This window comes from Aythya fuligula, chromosome 17 (genome assembly GCF_009819795.1).
Source record: "Aythya fuligula isolate bAytFul2 chromosome 17, bAytFul2.pri, whole genome shotgun sequence".
Taxonomy (NCBI): Eukaryota; Metazoa; Chordata; class Aves; order Anseriformes; family Anatidae; genus Aythya; species Aythya fuligula.
Window position 1 is genome coordinate 9717314 of NC_045575.1, and position 20553 is coordinate 9737866.

General features: G+C 43.9%; 1 protein-coding gene across 2 annotated transcripts in view; it reads right to left on the bottom strand.

Moving 5' to 3' along the window:
• CLTCL1 (clathrin heavy chain like 1) overlaps window positions 1–19045 on the bottom strand; it is a 37230-nt gene extending 18185 nt beyond the window's left edge. The window contains exons 1-11 of one of the 2 annotated variants that reach the window (XM_032199276.1): window positions 18882–19045; window positions 10678–10885; window positions 6175–6443; window positions 5765–5926; window positions 4857–4970; window positions 3298–3471; window positions 2693–2890; window positions 2096–2296; window positions 1820–1972; window positions 1045–1167; window positions 177–314 (exon numbers count right to left, since the gene is read on the bottom strand). In XM_032199276.1, the coding sequence (XP_032055167.1) occupies window positions 177–314; window positions 1045–1167; window positions 1820–1972; window positions 2096–2296; window positions 2693–2890; window positions 3298–3471; window positions 4857–4970; window positions 5765–5926; window positions 6175–6443; window positions 10678–10885; window positions 18882–18923 (1782 nt within the window). In that variant the 5' untranslated portion in view covers window positions 18924–19045. The remainder of the gene's footprint in view (window positions 1–176; window positions 315–1044; window positions 1168–1819; window positions 1973–2095; window positions 2297–2692; window positions 2891–3297; window positions 3472–4856; window positions 4971–5764; window positions 5927–6174; window positions 6444–10677; window positions 10886–18881) is intronic. The other variant, XM_032199277.1, reaches the window with a different exon arrangement.
• Between the last annotated feature and the right edge of the window lie 1508 nt (window positions 19046–20553).

The following is a 20553-nucleotide window of genomic DNA, read 5'->3' on the forward strand; positions in this document are numbered from 1 at the left end:
AAGTTTGTTGAAAAGACATAGCAGTGACTTGTTAGTAGTCCTTGATGTCGGTAAACTGTATACAGATATCAGTACCGGACATTAGACTGTTTTAAGAACTTTAGATGTAGAAAATCAGTATAAGCCTACTAATGTCTTTCCTTCACTTTCTGGAGGAACTAGGTTAAGAGTCTTACCTGTGGGGCATGAATTAAATTCATTTCCAGCAGCCGAGTCTGAAGGTGGCCTTCTGCAGGGCGGTTATTTTTCAAAGCATCCAACAGGAAGGACGTGCATTGCTGAATAAGACTGTTCTCCATGAACACATCCACAATCTGTTGAGATTGTTAGAAAAGAGGGGTCTGTACATAAACGTGCATGTTTATTTGTGTATACTAACGGCCTGGCTAGGAAGGCAGCTCATCACAGCGCTTAACATGCTACATTTCCTTTGTTTACTACCATAGTAACAGAGACAAGTTTCACGCTTTTTTTTTTCCTCTAGAATGCAAGGAGTGCATTACTTTAACCTGTTATGCTAGATTTTGCCACCCACTGTTCAGTTTTCACAAGGTAAGCAAATTCCATCCCTTGTCCATTTTTGGGACAGTTTCCTTTTTCTAAGCAGCTTCAGTTATTTAATAATGCAAGTTGTTGCTTTAGTTCTTTGTCAGTTTAACCAGAAACAGGCTCTGTAAGACAGCATTCATTTGAGGTTTGTTTGTTCATCTTCCTGTAACTTCTCTGCTATGGGAAGAGTTCACATCTGCTCCATTAGAGCCAACAGTAGGAGCTTTCTAAATTGACAGTAACGCTCATTGTTTTGACTAAGACTGTGACAGATGCATTACCAACTTTACTGTAAGAATCCAGAGAGCTTCCACAAACACTTGAGAGCACACCTGCCTCTAAAGACTTTAAAGTAATCAAACTTGACTAGAATAGTTAAGTCACTTTTCTGACCAAGCCAACTAAAGACCTGAACTGGCCTTACCAGTCCCCAGAATGGTACTATGCTATTACCTCTGTCTAGAAAGAGACCAGTACTCTTGTTGTAGGCATCACCTGGTTAATGTTAGCCAGTGGCTCCTCATCCTGTACCAGCATCTGAGAGAACTGCAGGCCTTGATCAGGGCTGATTCTCATCACGCTTCTCAGCAAGAAGATCCAGTCTGGGGTATAGCCAACCTAGAGATTTCAGAAAGAGTCATGCATGTCTGGGAGGCTTTAAATCACTTTTAAGCCTTCAGAATCTTTAGCATAAGCACTGTGAACTGTTCTGAGGCTTGCCATGCCCATCCCCCATGTTCCAGAAATTCACAGACAAAAGCATTATCCGTATGTTGACACAAAAATTCAGTATTCACCTACTTAGTAAGTAGCTGAACTTACACTAGGGTATATTTTTTATTGGGTAAGAAAACTTCTAGAAACAACTTTTTACAAGCATCTTAACGCATTATCAATCAAGGTCCTAAACTTGCAAGTGGACATCAGGTAAATTGTTTTGTAATTCTATACAAAACAAAAACAAACAAACAAACAAAAAAAAAAAAAAACCTGCCTTATAGATTTACAAAGAATCTTATCTTTATTTTCTAGAATAAACTTGAACTAATCCACAATTTGATAGTTCATATAATTGAGGAAGTTCTGATTTTAACTTTTGTGGATTGCTTTGTTGAACCTTAGACATACACCATGAATTCCACTATTTCTCAATCTTCGCTACTTATCAGTTTTGAGTAAGAGAAATTAAACTTATCTCATGGAAGATAATTTGAGAATGCACACATTAAACATAAAATAGAGTCTAACAGTTTGTGACAAGCAGATTTACCTTTTTAGCATACAGCACTATTTTCTGGAATTGACCAGTTTCAGCAAAGCACTGTATCACTTTGTTTGGCACATTGGCACGAAGATAGACACTGAGCGCAAGGGTAGGGTCAGCTGTCTTCACCAAGTCTCCCAACTCCTCTGAGCACTCCAGCTGAATACAGAAGTGGTATTTTGTCAAGCACAAGAACTCAGAGATGTAGTACCAACAAAAGAATTGTTCACACTCAACTGCTACAAGGCAACAGAATTAAGCTAGTGTAATGATCAAGCCTACCTTGTCTTCCTTCAGCCACTTCTCCAGAAGCTGCTTGCGGCCTTGCTGCAGAACAGGGCGACAGAGCTCTAGAGACTCAAACTTGTTCAGCTGTCCCTGGTCAAGCAATATCCCAAAGTACTGGAGCAGGGGAGAGGCCTGCCCAGGCTGAGCTGGTACACTCTGGAACTTCCTGATTGTATCACTGGTACGTAGAATTCCCTGCAGAGGCACAATATACAGAAGAGAAATGTTTAATTTTTGAAGGCTGAATAGTGTTAGACAAAAACCAGATGTTAAGTTCAGCTATGTACTGAGGCATCTATTCTTAACCCTTCAGGGTGGGGAATCGTCAAACCCAAGCCAATAATGTTCTAGCTAGAAGTCAGTGCCCACAGCAAGTCAAGCCCATGGTTGGAAAAGTATGGCAGATGCTCCTTGATCGGATACAGGAGAATGTATTACACAGAACAAGCAAGTGAACGGCAGAAAACTAAGGCTAGTAGTGCAGCACTTTAGCTCTTGAAAGTCAAGTGCTGAAATGCAGGTGACCTAAGCAAGTCAACTAAGCTAAGGCAATCCTTATGGCTTCTAACCTTTGCCTTTGGAGTTACTTACCTTTGGTGCAGATGCAGCTACTTTAGCAGCATCCGCATAGCTTCCTTGAGCAAACAATGTGTTGAACTTTCTGGCAAATAATTCCTCTGCGCCAGCTAGATTACTACGTATAGCCATGCGCAGACCCAGATCAGGATTCTGGAGAACATTTGTAGCATAGTTCACTATGTTGTCTTCCTCAACACATACGGAAAGCACCTGGAAAGGACAAAAGGCATAATTGAGAACTACTGTTCCTTTCCACAACTACCACAAAATACAGCAACCAAATGGCTATGCAGACTATCAGTGAAGTGGTATGTTATTAAAAAATAACTATATGTATATATACATATATATGCATGTATATATATGTGTGTGTGTGTATATATATATATGTGTGTGTGTGTGTGTGTGTGTGTATATATATATATATATATATAAAATCAAAACCCACAAACAAGTTTCTCCCTCTCAAGCAGCCTGTGCTAGGAGAGGTTAAGACACGACTGAAATCAAGTAGTAACTTGATCCCTTCCATGATGTTTGTTGCATCAAATCACTCGTTAGGTTTGTTACGCATCTGAGCTTTAGAAGACTCAAAAACAGATTGATGGATTTGTTACCTGTCCTTTTTTGTTGACACCAATAATGCCTGAGGTAGGTTCATGAGAAGCTGTGACAAAAATAGTGTCAGCACTAATACGGTTCATGTAGATGCAAACTCCAGACTCCAAGTCATACATGTGAATATAACCATACTTCGTGATCAGGTAGATAACGCCATGCTTAATTCCAATCTGCCAAAAGATGAGTTTTCATTAGTTAAGAGTAAGATTACAACAGTTAAGACAGCTGCCTTTAGCCTAGTTACAAGACAGTATTGCAGTGACGTGCCTTTGCACTGATGCTAGGAACAAATATAGCTTCAGGCTTCTTCATTACAGACTCAAAGCAATGAATAGCTTTGCTTGCCATTTGGAGCCAGAGCTCCACTGAACACTGAGGCTGAAGGGAAATTAAGATTCATTTGCAGCAAAGGACTACTCCTCATCCTAATGAGCCAGGATAAGGAATAAAGATTGGACATAACTAGCATTCTAGTCAGATATGTCAGTACAAGTTTCTGTTCAAAAATATTAGCAAGATAATTCCACTCCTTTCCATAAAGGCCTACCCAAAGCACCAGCAGAACCTAAACCAAGCTCAGCTGCTGAGGACTCCAGTTTAGCTGTCAAGTCACAAAAACAAAGAGACTTTTAAACCAAGATGGTATTTAGAAGTATTTTCACTTTGGACCAAGTCTTCAAAAGTTTTATTAACGAGATCCATGAGTCCTCCCATGAAGACAGCTTGCTTTGTTTCCTTTAGTTTATTATGGCTTCTCTTGGATTATTTATGGAGCCGGTCTGTTAGACTGGTCAGCAGTTGCACGCTCTGAGATAGTTTGTTTTTCAAGTACAACGTGTAGTCCTGTAGACACCCTAAGTGAAGTTTTGTCTTTCAAAGCAACTAGTCATATTATTTCCCTAAAAAACCTCCCAGTAATGTCCTAAGGTACCTTTTCTTTGCTGCTAGTACAGGAGGTAGGCTAATATAGGAAACTCCAATCGATTTGCCTTATGACATCTACTGTAGATGAAATGCCACTTTCATGCCCAGTTACATCAGGGGCTGTACCACTCATATCTAGAACTCTGATCATTAGTAGACAGTTCAATAGCCTGAAAATGCAGAATTATCTGCTATTAACAAGAATTATCAGTATAGACAAGAACCCATGAGTAACAGTACTGCTTATTTGACTGACTGTCCAATACTTGGTGTCTTGTTACTTTTGGACTGCTGTCAATAAGACAGAAGCTAGTCACACTTGTTAGCTGTTCAGCAAGAAGGTTGACTGATATTAGAGACATTCTACCAGAGGACACTATTGGTTTTGTGTGTGTGTATTTTGTTTTTAATACAACCTTAAGTTGACATGTCCAGACAAATACTGGAACAGCCTATGTATTTGTGTGTGAGTTTCTGTTTTAATGTGCAGTTTGCTCCCCATAAATCCATTAACGGTCCTTCCAAAGTTAGGAGGAATAACAGTGAAGCCACAATAGAAAACATTATTTATGACAGACACCAGCTACATGCCAGGCTATAAAGTTGGTTTTTGTTTTGGTCAAACAATTACCTGCATTGCCACAGGAAAGTCTGTCTGTGCCTCAGGTGGGAAAAACACATCAACAGCTTTCTTAACAAATGGCTGATTCCCAGTAGCTGGCTGACCCACTTCAATTATGTGAAGCTAGGAAGTAAAAGAGTACATGTCACAAGACTGCCTGCAAGACCAACCACATTAAAGAAGTTCCTCTATTCAGATAAGCTACTGAAGTCGTCTGCCACAGCTGGCTGCTAAATATCTGCCCAATCCTGAAGCAATATAATCTGGGCAGCTGTGTTCCAGACACTTATCCGAAGGACAAGTTCCCTAGAACTTGATAATACAAAACAAAACAAAAAAAAAATCAGAAAAAAGCTAAAGGACATGTTTTCTATGAAAGCAGACTGTGTATTTCTATTTCAAGAAGTTTTGAGTGAGACTTCTTGTTAATTTATTAACAATTTGTGCATTAAAAGACTAGAAAGCATAAGAATTTGTAATGCTCTTTAAAGACCACTCAGAAATTGTAATACATTCAGCTGCTGCTCAGACCCACTACCAGCTAGATGCAAACAACCTACCTACAGCACTAAGGCTTATCAAATCTCTTCTGTACTGGATTCTAGACGTAAGTGGCTGCTTGATGACTTCCCTTCATACACAAAGCATAACTTGGGCATAAATTGATGCTCTAATACCTTGGGCTCAGTTCTTACTGCATCTACGCTTGTTCTTATGCTTAAGTTTCATGAAAGCAACTCACACTTTCAGCAGTTTCTATCCCATTAAAATAAAGCATTTTCATACTGACCAAATACGCTGTATACAAGCTCCATAAGCTGTTCTTCAGACAGCATACAGTGAACTGCAAGATCACTTAAGTTCTACTGGTACTGAGTTCTGCTATACCAAAACAAGCAAATTGTTGCAAACTTTACCTTGCCCCCTGCAGGACTCCTCACAGCAAAACAAAAGAGGGTGGAAGGTTTGGCATTTCCCTCTATTTTGAATTCTGCAAAAGCTGCTGCATGGCCCTCAATAGGTTGGGAGACTTTTCTATCAACTGAGTACAGCTGCATTGCACCAACCACACGATTTTGCTGGGGGAGAAAAAAGGTCAGCTTTTAGAGGTAGGATTTCAAATGCAATACCACTAGGACAGTTAACTAAAAAGAGACAAGTGTCTCTCTCATCCCCTCTTCCAATGCTTTAATCACATTAAAGGTCAGGTTATTCCTCCACAAAAGGCATTTTTGAAGAAACCAAACTTAAGAAACCACGGCAGCTATTAAGTAAGGCCAAGGCTCTCCTGATCATTTTCATAGTGCAATATTTACAAGTAACTTACCTGTGCTGAAATTCCTATCAGCAACAGCCATTTTTGGTGTTCATCTGTTCTGTAATTGATGATTTGGCAGCCTGCAAGACTAGCATGCCTGTCAAACATCTTTTGGGGTTGAGATTCTCCCTCCATGCTCCAGTGGTAGACTGCTGTCTCTGTTACCAAGGCAACTGTATTCACAGATATCCATTTCCAGAAGATCACCTCCTCCGCCATGGTGTGGGCTTTCATTTTACTTTTCATCTCAATGTTAAAGATCTGTAGTGTTTTCCCAGCTAGTATGACAAAACCCAAGAAACATCATAGATCAATTACTACGACAGCCATCCTGTAGTCTGCCTACCTACAAGCATCCTTCAGCCCACTATTCCAGTGATGTTACAGACAGGGTCAGTGTCCTGTCACACCAGAGTGTCCTTTGATACTTGACTCGTACCAAACGAAATCTCCTCCCAACCCACAACCTCCTCCAGCCCTGATGCAAAAAAACTTGTTATGGACACTTACACGGCATTCCAACCAATGACTGACAGGCATAGATATTTTCACTTACTATAAAGTGTAGTTAAAAAAACCAACAACAACAAAACAATATAAGACAGAGCTTGAGTAAACTAGTTTATGTAGCAGCACTAGTGTATCAACTTATAGCTGTCTAGCTGATGTCATTCAGTGTAATTAATAGAAAGAATGGCTCCAGTTTGTGCCAATTCAGTAGCTGCTGTAGATCACCTGAACTGAATCCAACAGCAAGAAACTTGCAACAGCTCTTGAAATAGCTAGCCAAGAACCATGGCTTCCACTCTGTCCTTCTGTTGGAGCAAAACAGGCTCTGCACTTAACTGGGAAATGGATGGGCTATGTAAAACAGTAGTACAACAACTGCCCATTGAAGAGGTCAGGAAAAAGGTCAGAAAGTTTACAGAAAGGCTTGGAGCTTTAATTCCAGTTAAGAGTGCTGCTTCATGATTTAGGTGACTATATTGCAAGTTTAAGCTTGACTTTAGCATCTGTTTGAACCACCAGAAGCAAGTAGGGGTAGACTATTAAAAATAACGTAATTGAACCAATGAGCTGACTAGTCAAAGAATAAGGGATTCCATCCCCTTCAGGAAGTCAGTAATATTTTGCTTGACTGCAACTAAGACTATTCAGCTCTAGGAATATTGTTTTCTGTTCACAAGACACCCACTCAGACTGCTAGAGTATTGGCTTGTAATGCCTTTATTTCTATCCACATTTCTGAAGTGTTTTCCCTGCTAGTAACACTTCTGATTGTCACACTGGTAGATGTTGCTTCTACTGGGAAGTCTTGATAGATGAAGGCTGCTGGCCACTGTGGAATCATTTCCAAGAGACAATAAACCCAAGTTAACATGCAACTCAGGCTGCTCTGTAAGGCTTTAGTATAACAAACTAATACGATCAATTTACTGTGTAACAGTGCCAAGAGACAAAGCAAGACACTTCAGAATTCCCACATGCAGCATTTATGTTCCCTGTACTAACAGCATAAAGATCTGTTATCCTGATCAGCTAGTTCCTTGGACAGCTTGCTAGTTTTCCTGAGACTGAAAGCAGCCTGTTTCTGATCATCTTGCCACCTCTGCAGTTGCAGTTACTGTTTTACACAAATGCAACAAACCCAGGCCTAACATCAGCTGTAAACTGATAGTTGGAAATAATGTATTTACTCTGTTGGACATTTTGTCCAGCAGTAGACTGGTGTTATCAAAGGACTGATGTGGGAATAGTGCCTGGTATCCAGAAGGCAGACAAGTAGTTCTGGAAGGACTCTAGTTCACCACCTAAACAGGAACACCAGTGTGCACACACAGAAACTGCTCTTAATCTTCCTAAAAACAAAGCAAGATGCCCCTAGTTTTAAGAAGATAGAAAGAACCGAAAAATTAACAAAATGAGCTAAAAGCTCATGCTTGTCTATTGTCTAGAATAAACTGAACTGCTGTGTCACAGCTGGAAATGGCTTAAGAAGCTTCATCAACTGGCTAGCTCTTGATGGTGGGTGGGGACCACAAGCTCCAAAGCTATATTATTTAAGTATGACTGCATGAGTTTAAGGTTCAGAGCTCTAAACTGCAATTAAACTACAATAATTCAGTTACCTGGATTAAGAGAGAGTGGAACATACTATGAAGTCACAAACAGCAAGGTTGAGTGAGTTTGAATCTTACATGTACTTGAGTGCTTTCTTAGGCCAAGATCTGAGACAAAAAGCCAGACTTGTATGGCTCCTTGTATGGCCAGACTTGGCCAGGAAAACCTATATAAAAGACTCATCAGTATATTTAAGACTATTCTCTGCAAGTGTAGTCAGCCAAGCACATTTTATTGTGTTTTTTTGGGGGTTTGATTTGTTTTTATAAAACCAGCACAAGAGTTTACATTTCAGTTCACTGGAGCATGAAGTTTCTCCATTCCACAAGGAATGGAAGCATCCCTTGAGTGCTGCATTCTCTGCTGACACCAACTGGGGAGTAGTACTCTTGGTACAGAGCAAAGCAAGAGAATCACGGACACAAGGACAATGCATAAAGCTCGGTACACCAGGAGAATGCCACATGCAATCCAGAAATGAAATTGTGCACTCTTCGACTTTAACTCAAGAACCATTTCATTTCTTCTTTGGGAGTGGGATTGTATATTTATTGCTCAATAATCCACAGATTATGAGCAACTCCCAATCACGGCACACTCAGTCACAATACGCAACAGTTTTAACTACTAATACCTCAGTCAATCAGCAGGGAAAGTCTGGTGCAACAGACAGACTTAAAACCATATCCTCAGTGCAGTTTACTGTAGTTACACTGGTTATCTTGGGTAGCAACAGTGTGTGGGTTAGGTAGTTCTGTTTATTCTCTTCTCCCCCGAAACCTTTGGCCATTACACTATTGATACAAGAAAAGCTCTAAGTTTGGAATACCTGGCTACACAACTTTGCATGTCATTGTGAAATCATACACTTAGCCTTGTCTGTTCAGAGGACAAGCTTATTCACTCTGCATGGACAGAACAATACTCCTTTAGAGCAAGTCTAACACTGGCAAGAATAAAAATATATGATAGTATGATAACTGATGATAATCTGTTTAGTAAGTGTTAGGTAAATTTTAAAAACAGATGCTACTGTTTCCTTTTAAGAGTTAGATGAAGTTCTCCTAGTATAGGGAAAGGCACTTTCCTTGCCAATAAGGTTTGTTAAAAAGGGGTCCAAGATTAAGGACAGTGAATGCTAACAGATCTGCAATAGATCTTTTCATCGTTACCTTTAAGCACACCCCAGGTAAGGAGGTATTAGCACCCCAGGTGCACCACAGTTACAGCTGAAGTCAAACGTTAACACATTAGTTTTCACCTCATGTCAGCGTAACTCAGATATTGTAGACATCAAGTTATATGCTTTGTACCAGTTCTGAGGACAGTTATTTCTTGGACCCCTAAGCAACGTTGTCACACATTTTCACACCGAATACCACACTTAGGCAGAAATGAATAGCACACAGGACATGCTAGCAGAGGTCTCTCATAAAAGTATTGCAACTTGGTTTTGTCTATCAACTGTACTTCCATCATATATATACACACACACGAACTAAGAACACACTTCTCCACTGGGTACAGTCAATAGTCAAAGCAGCCAAATGGTTAGCAACAAGCCAATGGAGAACGCTTTCATTGTAATACCAGTTGAGGATTAAGATCCCCTCTACATGGCTATGAAGTGAACTGTCAAATGGCTACCTCAAAGTTCAGTACTTTTTATGAGATTAGACCATTCTGTACTACTGAACATGAAATGTCATGACAAAGTTCACTCACCATCTGTTTAGATAAGATGCAGAAAGAAAAGTACATAGTCAGAAACAAACAGTTATTGAGCGTAAATACTAGAAGTTACCCATTTAAGAAAAGAGATATACTAAAAATGATTTCTTTCAGCTCAGTGTTATTTAAAGCCAAGATCAATGCTACACGTACTGATAAACAGATGTCTTCTATCTGCAGGTTCTCAGTTATCAAACTTAACATGATTGTACCTTCATGCTTTTGTATGTTCAGACTCACATAGTTACTGGCCAGCCTTATAACAATTTGTTGGCATCTAGTAAGCTCTACAGAGCTACAATAAAGGGTCAGCAGAGAGAAAGAGTGGCTTTACTCTCCTCCCATTCATGTCTATAAGTGTCCATTATGCTTAGAACATCTGCTTTAAGGGAAAATATACCATACGTTCACCTGGTCCTCAGTGAAAATTGTAGGCTGTAGTGCCAAGCCCAAGCATCTCACACCTACTTGGAGGCAAATCATCCAAAGATTACTGAAAAATCCACTACCAAAATACGGCATGCAAGTTCAGGCAAGACTTGTTATTCTAATAGACATTCTTCTTAGAAAGCTTACACAGCCCTTACGCTTAAGAGCATACATAAGCAGTAACACAGCTAAACAGTAGGTTTCATGTTACAAGAATGAAGGGTTACTCACCTTTCAGCGCAATTACTTTAGAGGCTGGATTCATGATGGCACTTTCAGCAGAAATTGGACGTCTAATGGGTGTTGTTGGGTCGCTCATGTCAATTATCACTACTTGCGCCTGCTCTCCCACTTTCTCCCTGATGCAGATGAATTTGTCAGATTCCATTGTTAGGGTGCTGAATCCAATGTTTGCTGGGTTAATGCCCAAATTTTGGAGCTAAAAAGAGGAAACAGTGTGCTTTACTATTCTTCTCTTGAGGACGTGTCTAACTTAAGCCTCTACGTATTGTAGTATTCCCATAGCATTTAAGGAAGCATCAGTGTTCTGACCACTATAGTCTAATGTGGACTATTGCATTGACAAGAATAAGTTCAGGAATTGTTAAGTATCACTTATCTTTACAGGTTTTATGCCAGCTTCTCCACTAAAACAGATATTCTAACAAACATACCAAGGTTGCAATGTTAAGTACGAGTTCCTTTCCAAGGAAGGGCCTTAAGATGTCAGAAATATTCAACTGAAACATCTATAGTATTTATAGCGCAATTAATGAAGCAGCCTTAACTCCTTTATCTTTACATCCTCCCAAGCTTCAACTCCCTATCATCTCATTAGGAAAAAGAAAGCTGAGGGAGCAACAGACAGATGAAGAACACACATCACTCCAGGGCCTGTCTTAATCGCAGAGACCTCATCACGTCTACCTTGGCAAAGCTGGAACGCCATGTTCCAGCTTTACAGTACTGCTGGAACTAAAAAACAGGATAAGCCAGCTAAGATAAAATTCCATCCCATTTTCACCTGGAAACAAGCTACATGACTGGCAGGTCCAGGAGTTCTCATTCAGTCTGGGAATATCTCAGATACCTCTTCCCTCTGAGATCACTCTGGCACCAACTACTTCCCTGGCAGCACACATTAACCTCGAATGCACTGGATTACAGTCATACCTTGTGTTTAGACAGTCTTTTCTTATTAGCTAATAGCTATCATGGTTTGGTAAAATCTACCTTCTGTCACACCAACCAAAATACTGTACCAAGGAAAAATCTGAATTCTGCTGCCAAACGATGGGTATCGTGGTGGTATTTGCTTCCTCCCCCAGACAACCTCAGATTTCTTTCAGATAAACCTCTAGATATAGCCCCTATGAAGTTGTCCCAAGATGACAGAAACTCTTAAGTTACAGCGGTACCAAATTTAATCTGCTTTTTTTGAATTGCAGCTACTTCCTGCTGTCCAGCCTCTCACTTCTGCCATAGCCTCCTAGGAACACTGGCATTAAAGCTTCCAGGTTATTTCAAAGCTTTAGTGGAAACGCTGTGCAATCATTCACACAAATAGCTCAGTGCAGTTTTCAATGGCCTATTTTTATAAATGGACTTCTCTGAATTTAGTCCTTACTAGTGCAAGCTAAGAAAAATATGTTAAAATAATCAATTATTTCATCTTCCCTTGCCCAGCATGCCACAGCACTTGGCTTAACAGCAAAGACAGGGATTTCAGTGCAGACCTTGCCTCTGAGTCCAGCTCAGGCTAACTTAGGCTCAGACACATGACCATACAAAGTAGCTATGTTAATGCAACTTTAAATCATTCTGTGTCAATGCCCTAGAAGAGGAATATTTCTTACTTTCATCCCTCTATGTTAACTTTGTTTCCAGCCACTTCCAATTTCAGATTAACAAGAAGAGGTGCCAGTGAAGGAGGATCTGCTTCAGTTGGTCTGGAGTAAATCAGATTTACCTGTGCAGCACACCCCAGCTGGGCATGGATGTAAGCTGCATTTTGTGCCACAGTAAGTGTGACAAGCCCAAGCACCTGCTTCATGCCCCACAGCAATGATTTCCAAGCAAATGAACAGAGGCTTCAGCTTCACTGAAGCTTCTTAAGGGATTAACCTACTCTGCTTTTCAGTGCACTGCAAGTGAGAAAGGACTACCCTCAGGCAGAGAGGATAGAAATCCCATCAGCATCACCCAGTCGTTAGGCTCCTTCCATGCACACCCTCAGTACCTCGCACAATAGAGTAAACCGCTTGGGCAGCGAGGGGCATGCAGCTCACAGACTGCTTAGTGTGTTTTGATCTGGCTGATCATGGCTTGTTACAGCTCCTGCAGAGCCACTCACCAAACCATGAACTGGGTACCTAAGTGAGATAGCGAGCAGTGAGGCGGTGTCAGAGCTGTGCCCAGGATGCCTCAGGAGCTGTTTTCTGTTCGGTTTTCTGCTGAGGAGCTCTTCAGCTCAGTAACCGCTCATCTCGACATCCTGAAGTTTCAGTAGCACAACACAAGCCAAATGTATGCACATATAAAAAGATGTTTGCTCATCCCCAGAGGTCTGCCAGAACAGTGCATTGGGCATGCAGCTGTTACAGGCTTCTGTGTCAGGAAGGAAAAACATTTACACATGAGGAATGCAGAAAGTTTTGGTACCCAGTAAACACAGGAGTTGTAGCTGCATCATCTGAGCTTGATCAAGAGGAATAAATGATCGTCCCTTTGCTACAGGGCTCTTGCTCACATGCCCGAGCCTGGACAATGTCCACTTACTGACAAATTACACGTTCACATAAGCAGACACTTGAACACTTTAATGCTGGACATGATCCAAGCCCATCTACCGAAGTATAGTCCATTATAAAACACTGATAGAGTGAAGTGTTGTAAGAGATTTAACTGCAGCATAGGCAAGTTTCTAACTCGATTTAATTAATCCAAGCTCAGAGTACTGGAGTAGAAGTGCAGGCTCTCCGATGTCCCCTCTCAGTTACTGTGCTTCGGCTCGACATCCTCTCCAAGAAAGCTGCTTGAACCTCAGCCTGTGAGAACCTGGAGACGTGAGCCTACTTCATCTTCAGCTTTAAGCCCAAATTTATTCACTTCAAAACCTGATCTATGTTGGCGAATCATAATCCTTTATGTACCTTCACTAAGAGAAATAAGATTTTGCATCAAATTCCGGTATTGTAACTTCCAGATTTAACTGGCATAACATCTAGCAAAGGTCTCAGAAAGTGCCAGTACTACTGCACGACTGCTGCTGCTGGCATTATTACGGAAGTCTGTCACACCTTTTAAAGGCAAAATGGCAGTACTTCCTAAAGGATGGCCACGCAAATACTGCAGGCTTCAGTGAAAAGCAGCTTCCTGCATTAGCAGTGTGGAAACACTGAAGACTCCTCCTTCCATCAGGGCAGGATGAAGCATCCTCCTCAGAGGACACGCACTCCACAGAAGCAGTGCAAGATGCGTGTTCCTCATGACTACACCTAAGAGCAGATTCCCTTTCTAACCAAGTAAAGGATCATTAGGCAGCACTGCTTCCAGCCTGGGTGGGACTTCCTGCTGGGCCAGTCTGGACTTCATTATCCTAAAACACTGTCTCCCTTTCCTCAGGTACAGAGCTAAGAACACTTTATTACAGTAGTAGCATGCATTTAGCTCTACGTCTTAAACCCTGAAGTAAAGGCACCACATGTCAGTACTGAAGCTTACATACATTAGAGATTTTTGCAGTTTTTGTGAAGGAGTAAGCAGGCCTCTACTTGCTACTGAATTTCCATTTTTTTATTATACTGCTTACGCAAGCAGTACTCCCAGACCAGTTTTGCTTTCTTCTGAAAAGTAGGACTTGATATTACAGAGTTGTTCCAGAGGCATTTATTATGGAGAGCACTTCCTTGATGATTTTACCTCCCACTTTACCTTTTGCTAATCCAGTTGAGAACTCCACTAAGCACACCCATGTAGGTCTCACTCCAGAGGAAGGGACAGCACTCTGTTCTGAAGTAACAGCCTGATTCCTCCTCCCCTACCCTTCTTATTCCCTAATGCATGTTATCTACGTGTACAAAAAAAATATTCACTGTCAGGCTGAATGAACCAGATAAGGATTTTTGCTATGCAGATATCTAGTATTACTGCAGGCTGGATTAGATCACTGCCTACCAAATGTATTTTTAAGCATCTTAGATACTGAGAACTTCTGACATGGTAAAAATTAACCTGAGGTGTATTATTTAAATCCTACACTTAGGATGAAATCACTATTAATCTGAAATTTAGTAATCTTTCCTCATCCCTATTTACTGATGCTTTTACATGAGTTCTAAATGTTGGGCTTTCTAATACAGTTCTTTTTGTAGAAGTGTAGACATTCAGACTGAGCAGAGACCAACGCAGACACCAGTAGAGTCTTCAAACAAAGCCCATTTCTCTGATGGGAAATACAGCTGACACCCAAATATTTAGGTTGTATCATCAGTTAAGTCCTGGACTCTAAATGACTTGGGGAATTTAAGATTGGACAGAAGCTATAGATATCTAGATATTAAACACTGCCTGCTAGAACAGTAAGAACGTGCATCATTTAAAGCATTATACAAACCAGGAACGCAGTAATAGTTTCTCAGAACACTTTATTTCACTTGTGTGGCTGTATAAAGTTTTAATCACATGCCCAGTAAGAATCACACACACAGTTGTTGGACGTCCCCTCCCCACTCCCACTGTGGCTCCTGCTACAGTTGTTCCAATCTTGACAGGCAAGGGACATTAAGGACACACAAGAACTGAAATATGCAAGACCACGGGATCACAGGTTTTAGGTTTTCAACACTTCCACTTTAAATGTTGGTTACTCACAACACAAAACCCTGTTCCTGTGTGTCAGTGATGACAACTAGATCCGTTCAGTAAGCCTCTCCACAACATGTAGGGCACTTTTCAACCCAAATATGAACAAATGTGGTCTCTTCTACACTAAACAGCCAAACCAAGTCATGATATTTAGCCCTACCTTTTGAATACAAGTCCAAGAAAGTCATTTGCAGCTTGAAAACATCCCGAGTGCTTTTACACCCACATGCCTAGCCAAAGCAAACTTCTGAAATCCATTACAGTTCAGCTCAGTCATGCCTATTGCACAACAGATAGTAATTCTTAAGATGACATCTCAGGCTATTCAAAAAAAGTGGTTTTGTCCAGAAGCCTACATCCTTTTATGCTTAAGACCCAGATACTTTTAACTTCTCAGTGCTGCACCAAGATGCATAAAACTTACACATCAAAGGCATAAATCATGCACAATTTTTTCTTTTTCAGTTGTTTGTGTTTAAAAGCCTTTATTAGTTACTCAGCAGAAGGCAGAAGCCTGCCTACAGGTCCATATATCCGTAAATCTGTGGGACAAAGCTCCCAACCTAGAAACCTCAGAGTTGTCATAACCAATGTCTTCTGCACAGGCTAGCAGAGATTTCTGCTAGTGAGAACTGAAAGAAGCTCACAAGGGGATGAAGGCAAGCTTTTAAGAACAAACCTATGACTACAGAAAGAAAAAGGTAGTAAACTATAATCCCACTGGAAGAGTTCAATCTGGTAAATTTATAATTCACTGCTCCAACAGAAGCTGCAGCTGGTTGACTATCAGAGGTAAAAACAAGCCCTTTGTTTATTCCCATCCCTTGCTGTATTACTTAAGTTAATTATGATAACCTCTGTGGGAAGGATGAGCAAAATGCTGGTTCTTCATGGATTTGTGAAGAGTTCACAAATAAAAACTATATAGTTTGATTGCACTAAGTGGACCTTAAGAAAGAGTAAAACAGATGAGTTCATTCTCAGCTTGCGTATTGCCCCACCAGTACCTGGGTATCTTTATTTAACTGCAGCTGCTCTCCCTCTTACAGCTCATATGCTCACACCAGAGGTGAATGTACAAGCTCTAGCAATTTGGGATTTAATGTGCACTGTGACTGACAGTCATTTTTCCTGCACAAGCTGGAAGCTACAGTTCAGTCAGAAGAATGATCAACATAAAGCAAAGTGAGCTTCACAAGGAATGTAAACAGTCTGATTCCTAGCACTCCTCCAATTTTACGTGGACCAAGATCACTGCTTCAGTTCACATCATCGTTTATCCACTTCCCACTAGAGAGTAGGAGAGAAGAATTCCGTATTCAGCACTACAACTTATGTTTAGCTTCCCTGAAGAACGCTTTCTGCATCCTTCATTTCTCCATCCAGTGAAGTACAGGGGAGACTTTAAGGAGAAGTGAAATACTGTTCCATCAGCAACAAGCTGTATTTGGAATTGAGTTAAAAGCTATTCTTCTTAAAGCCATATTTAATTAAAATAGATACAAACAGTACACAGTTTGACTTAAGGTTAGAAAGACTCGATACAGGACCACTGACACACAGCACAATTATAAAAATTTTTTTTTATTTAACATCATAGATCAGTGCAGTAGATCTGTCATACTACTCCTTTTAAATATAGCAATTTAACTGCTTCCAAGGAAGTGGCTTGGCTACAAGCTGGAAAAAAGAAAGATTAAGCTGATAAAGGCAAACATGGATTATAATGAAACATTACAAACAGGAGTGAAGGCCTAGTCCTTTCATAAGGAAAATTCCCTACCAGCCAACGATAAGCAGCAAGTTGAGATGTTTACAACATAATAAGAAGTTAGAGCTGATAAAACCATACTTCAGATATCCAGCCAGAGAAAACACTACCAGTTCCCACATTCCTTCTGATCTCCCTCCCCATTTCTCCTGCCATGTAGAGACAAATGCAGAAGCAACACCAAGGAGGCTGACTGCATTCCTGTTCCCAGCTACTAATCTCAGTTCCCCATCCGCAGAGCACTGCTTTGGAGCTACTGCTCTCCGGGGGGGCAGCAGGGGGAATGAGGAAGAGTGAATCCTGAAGAACAATTTGGTCCCAAACGCTGGTGGCAGGGGTCCTCACACAGCTTCCATGCTGGGGGAAAAGTCCCTTAAGCAGAGGTTTCATCCGTCCAGTAAGATCAAATTCTTTAGGAGCAAAAGCAGGTGGCAGCAAAAAATAGAATGTGACTTCAGTACAGCTCCCTTGGGATGTTGCTAGCCCCCCACCCAAAACAGAAGTATTACAGCGCTAATATGGGCAGTGTTGCAAGACACAGAACTAACCCTCACAGAAACATTCATTTAATATGCAAAGCAGCACACTTATTAGGTATGAAGCTCTCCCATCATTACTGTACAGGCCAAACACAACCAGCAGGACGGGTTACATTTGCGAGCTTTAAGTTGTGAGAACGAGATGCCTCTTCCCTAAGGAGAGCCTGACACCAGAAATGCTTTGATCCCAACTTTCTCACTCAGACTGCTTCACAGTCACTCTCATGAATTAATCTTGTGTTACTACAATCACTGCTATTCCATGGATGCTGCTGGGGGAAGGGGAAGATACAGCCTAGCTCTCCCCTGTGTGAAACTCTCTTGACTTGGAAGAGCTCTGGGGAGACAGGTGTGCGCTCCCTCTGGCACAGATTAGATATTTCTGGAACTCGCTCGCCCTATCATTGTTTTCCCAGGCTTGGTCTCATTACAGAAAGGCCAAGACAGCTCCCACATTCAACCAGAGCCCCTTCCCCAGAGGAGCTGGACCTGGCCGTAGCCATCCCCCCGTGCTGCGGTGGCACCGAGCCCCCCGTGCCCGTTCGGAAATGGATGCCTGGTTTGACAGCCAGGGGCGGTGCGGAGACAGCAGGGATGACTTGCCAAGTCCACTTCCTGTGCTCTCATTCATTTAGCGAATTCCTTTAATTCCTGCCTCCGACTGCACGTTCGGCTGGGGGGCTGCCGGCCCCCCCCAGCCCTCCCTCGCCACGGGGACCCGCGGACAGCTCCGGCTGCGCCCCCCCCCCCGTGCACTGCGCTTCCCAGCGGCTGCCCCCAGCACGGCCGCGTCCTTTCCAGCCACTTTCCCTCTCCATTGCCCATCGCTGTGCTCAGCAGGGAGGCCGTGCGGCTGCTACCCCGGGCGGTTCCTCGCAGCCCCCCCCTCACCGCCCCCCTCCTCCTCCTCCCCGCAGCCACCCAGGGGGTCCCCGGCACTCTCCTGCCCGGCGGCCGCTGGGGAGCGCAGCGCGGCCCCGAGCTGGATGCGGCCCCCCCCGGGGCTGAGGAGCCCCCCCGAGGCCCTGCTCCCCCCAGCTCCGTCCCCCGGTGACTCTGCACAAATCGCGGCCGCCCCGCACGCCGCAGCCGGGCGCTGAGGGGAGGCGGCAGAGCCCCGCAGCCCCCCCCCGGGGCTCCCCTCAGCACCGCCCGGCCCCTCACAGCGCCCCCCCCCCTCCCCTCACTTCTGAGGGGCAGGGCGGGACCCAGCCTGGGGGGGGGGGGAGCCCCCTCCGCCGCCCCCTCCCCGCGCTCACCTGGAAATGCTCCTGGAAGCGAATGGGCAGGATCTGGGCCATGGCTGGGGGCGAGCTCCCCGCCGGGGCGGGGGGTGAGGGGCGCGGGGGGTGAGGGGCCGGTGGTGGCGGCAGGGCGGGCGGGCGCCGCGGCACCCCTCACAGGGCGGCGGGGAGGGGAGAAGGGAGAGGGAGGAGAGGGGAGGGGGAGGCGGCGCAGGCGCAGTGCCCTGGCGGGGCCGGCGGCCCGGCGGGCTCGCCTCCCTTTTCTGCCTCAGCTCGGGGCCGCTCACCGCGGCCCGGGATCACTCCGCCCCTCACCAGCCTGCCAGGGGCTCCTCGAGTAAATAGTCCCTTCTCCCGGCGCCGCCTCCTCTTTCTCTCTCTCTCTCCCCCCCTCGACCTGCTCGCCCGCCCAGCCCTCAGCCCACCCCCGCGTCCTCGACGCCTCGCCGCTCTCCGTTACCACCGGGCTCCCGCCGGGTGGCGGAGCCGCTGAGGCAGCTCCTAGGGGAGGGGGCTTCCCCCTCACCCCCCCTCGTTCGTCTCTCCGCGGCCAGGTATCCTTCCGCAGCTGCCACACGGGACCACGTGACGCGCCCCCCCCTCCGCTCCCCACAGCGGGTGGGCGCCGCGGCCGCCTCACGCTTCCTTCACGGTCCCCTCACGATCCCCTCACGGACCCCCCCCCGGCCCCTTTTTTCCACCCCCCGGCCGCACGGAGCCCCTCCGAGGGGGGATTCCCAGGCTGCGGCCCCCAAAGCTGCCCCGCGGCCTCTGGGGGTGCCGGCGGAGGGTCCCCGGGGGCGAGGATGCTCGCAGGTGGGTTGGCAAAGGCAAAGCCCCCCCGGTCCTGTGGGGCTTCCGAAGGGAAATGCGGAGCCCTCCCCCGACAGTCGGCGTCGCAGATGGGAAAGGGATCGAGTAACGACGCGAAGGGTCCAACACTGAGGTGTTTCAGCACATTTTCTTTCTTTCTTTTTTTTTTTTTTGAGCCTCGCTCCCAGTTAGCCCACTGGTGTCAGGTGGGGGAGATGTAGGTAGCGTTCCTGGTGTTGTGCTCCTCTGAAATTACAGTAATTGGGTTTTATCCTTCGAGATGAAAACTGATTGCTACTGTGTTGCTAGCTTTTACCCTGAGCATCGTGTTATTTACATTTTCCCAGAGAGCCCAGCTCTGCGAAACATGAAATTATGGGACAATCTCTGGTTTATTTTTTTTAAAATGAGTTTCTCATGCTGTGGGTTGCAAAGAAAAACTGAACAAGGGACCCCTGAAGACTCGAAACCAGAAGGCAGATTAAAACAATTCCTAAGATATTGCAATTTAAAACCTCATTCATTTTATTTTAACCTCATTCATTTCAGTGCACGGAGCTGGGAATTACCAAAACTGGGTTAGGTTTCCAAAGGAATCACAGGCATGGCAATGCCGAGACACATTGGTTTCTCCTGGAGCGCACAATCGCTGGCTGCAGCCATGGGGACCCTTTTGCCATGTGTGGGAGACCTGAAGGTCTCCAAATGGACCAAGGAAATCCCTTAGATGGTGGCAGAAGGTGCCGAGACTGAGGTGCTGCTACTGCTACATTCCTCAGGAAATCTGGGGTCTGTATCCCCTTAGGCACCAAGGGCTGTGCTTTCAAAAGCAAGGAAAAATGGAGCCAAGGTAGAGAAGGCATTTTTTCTCTAT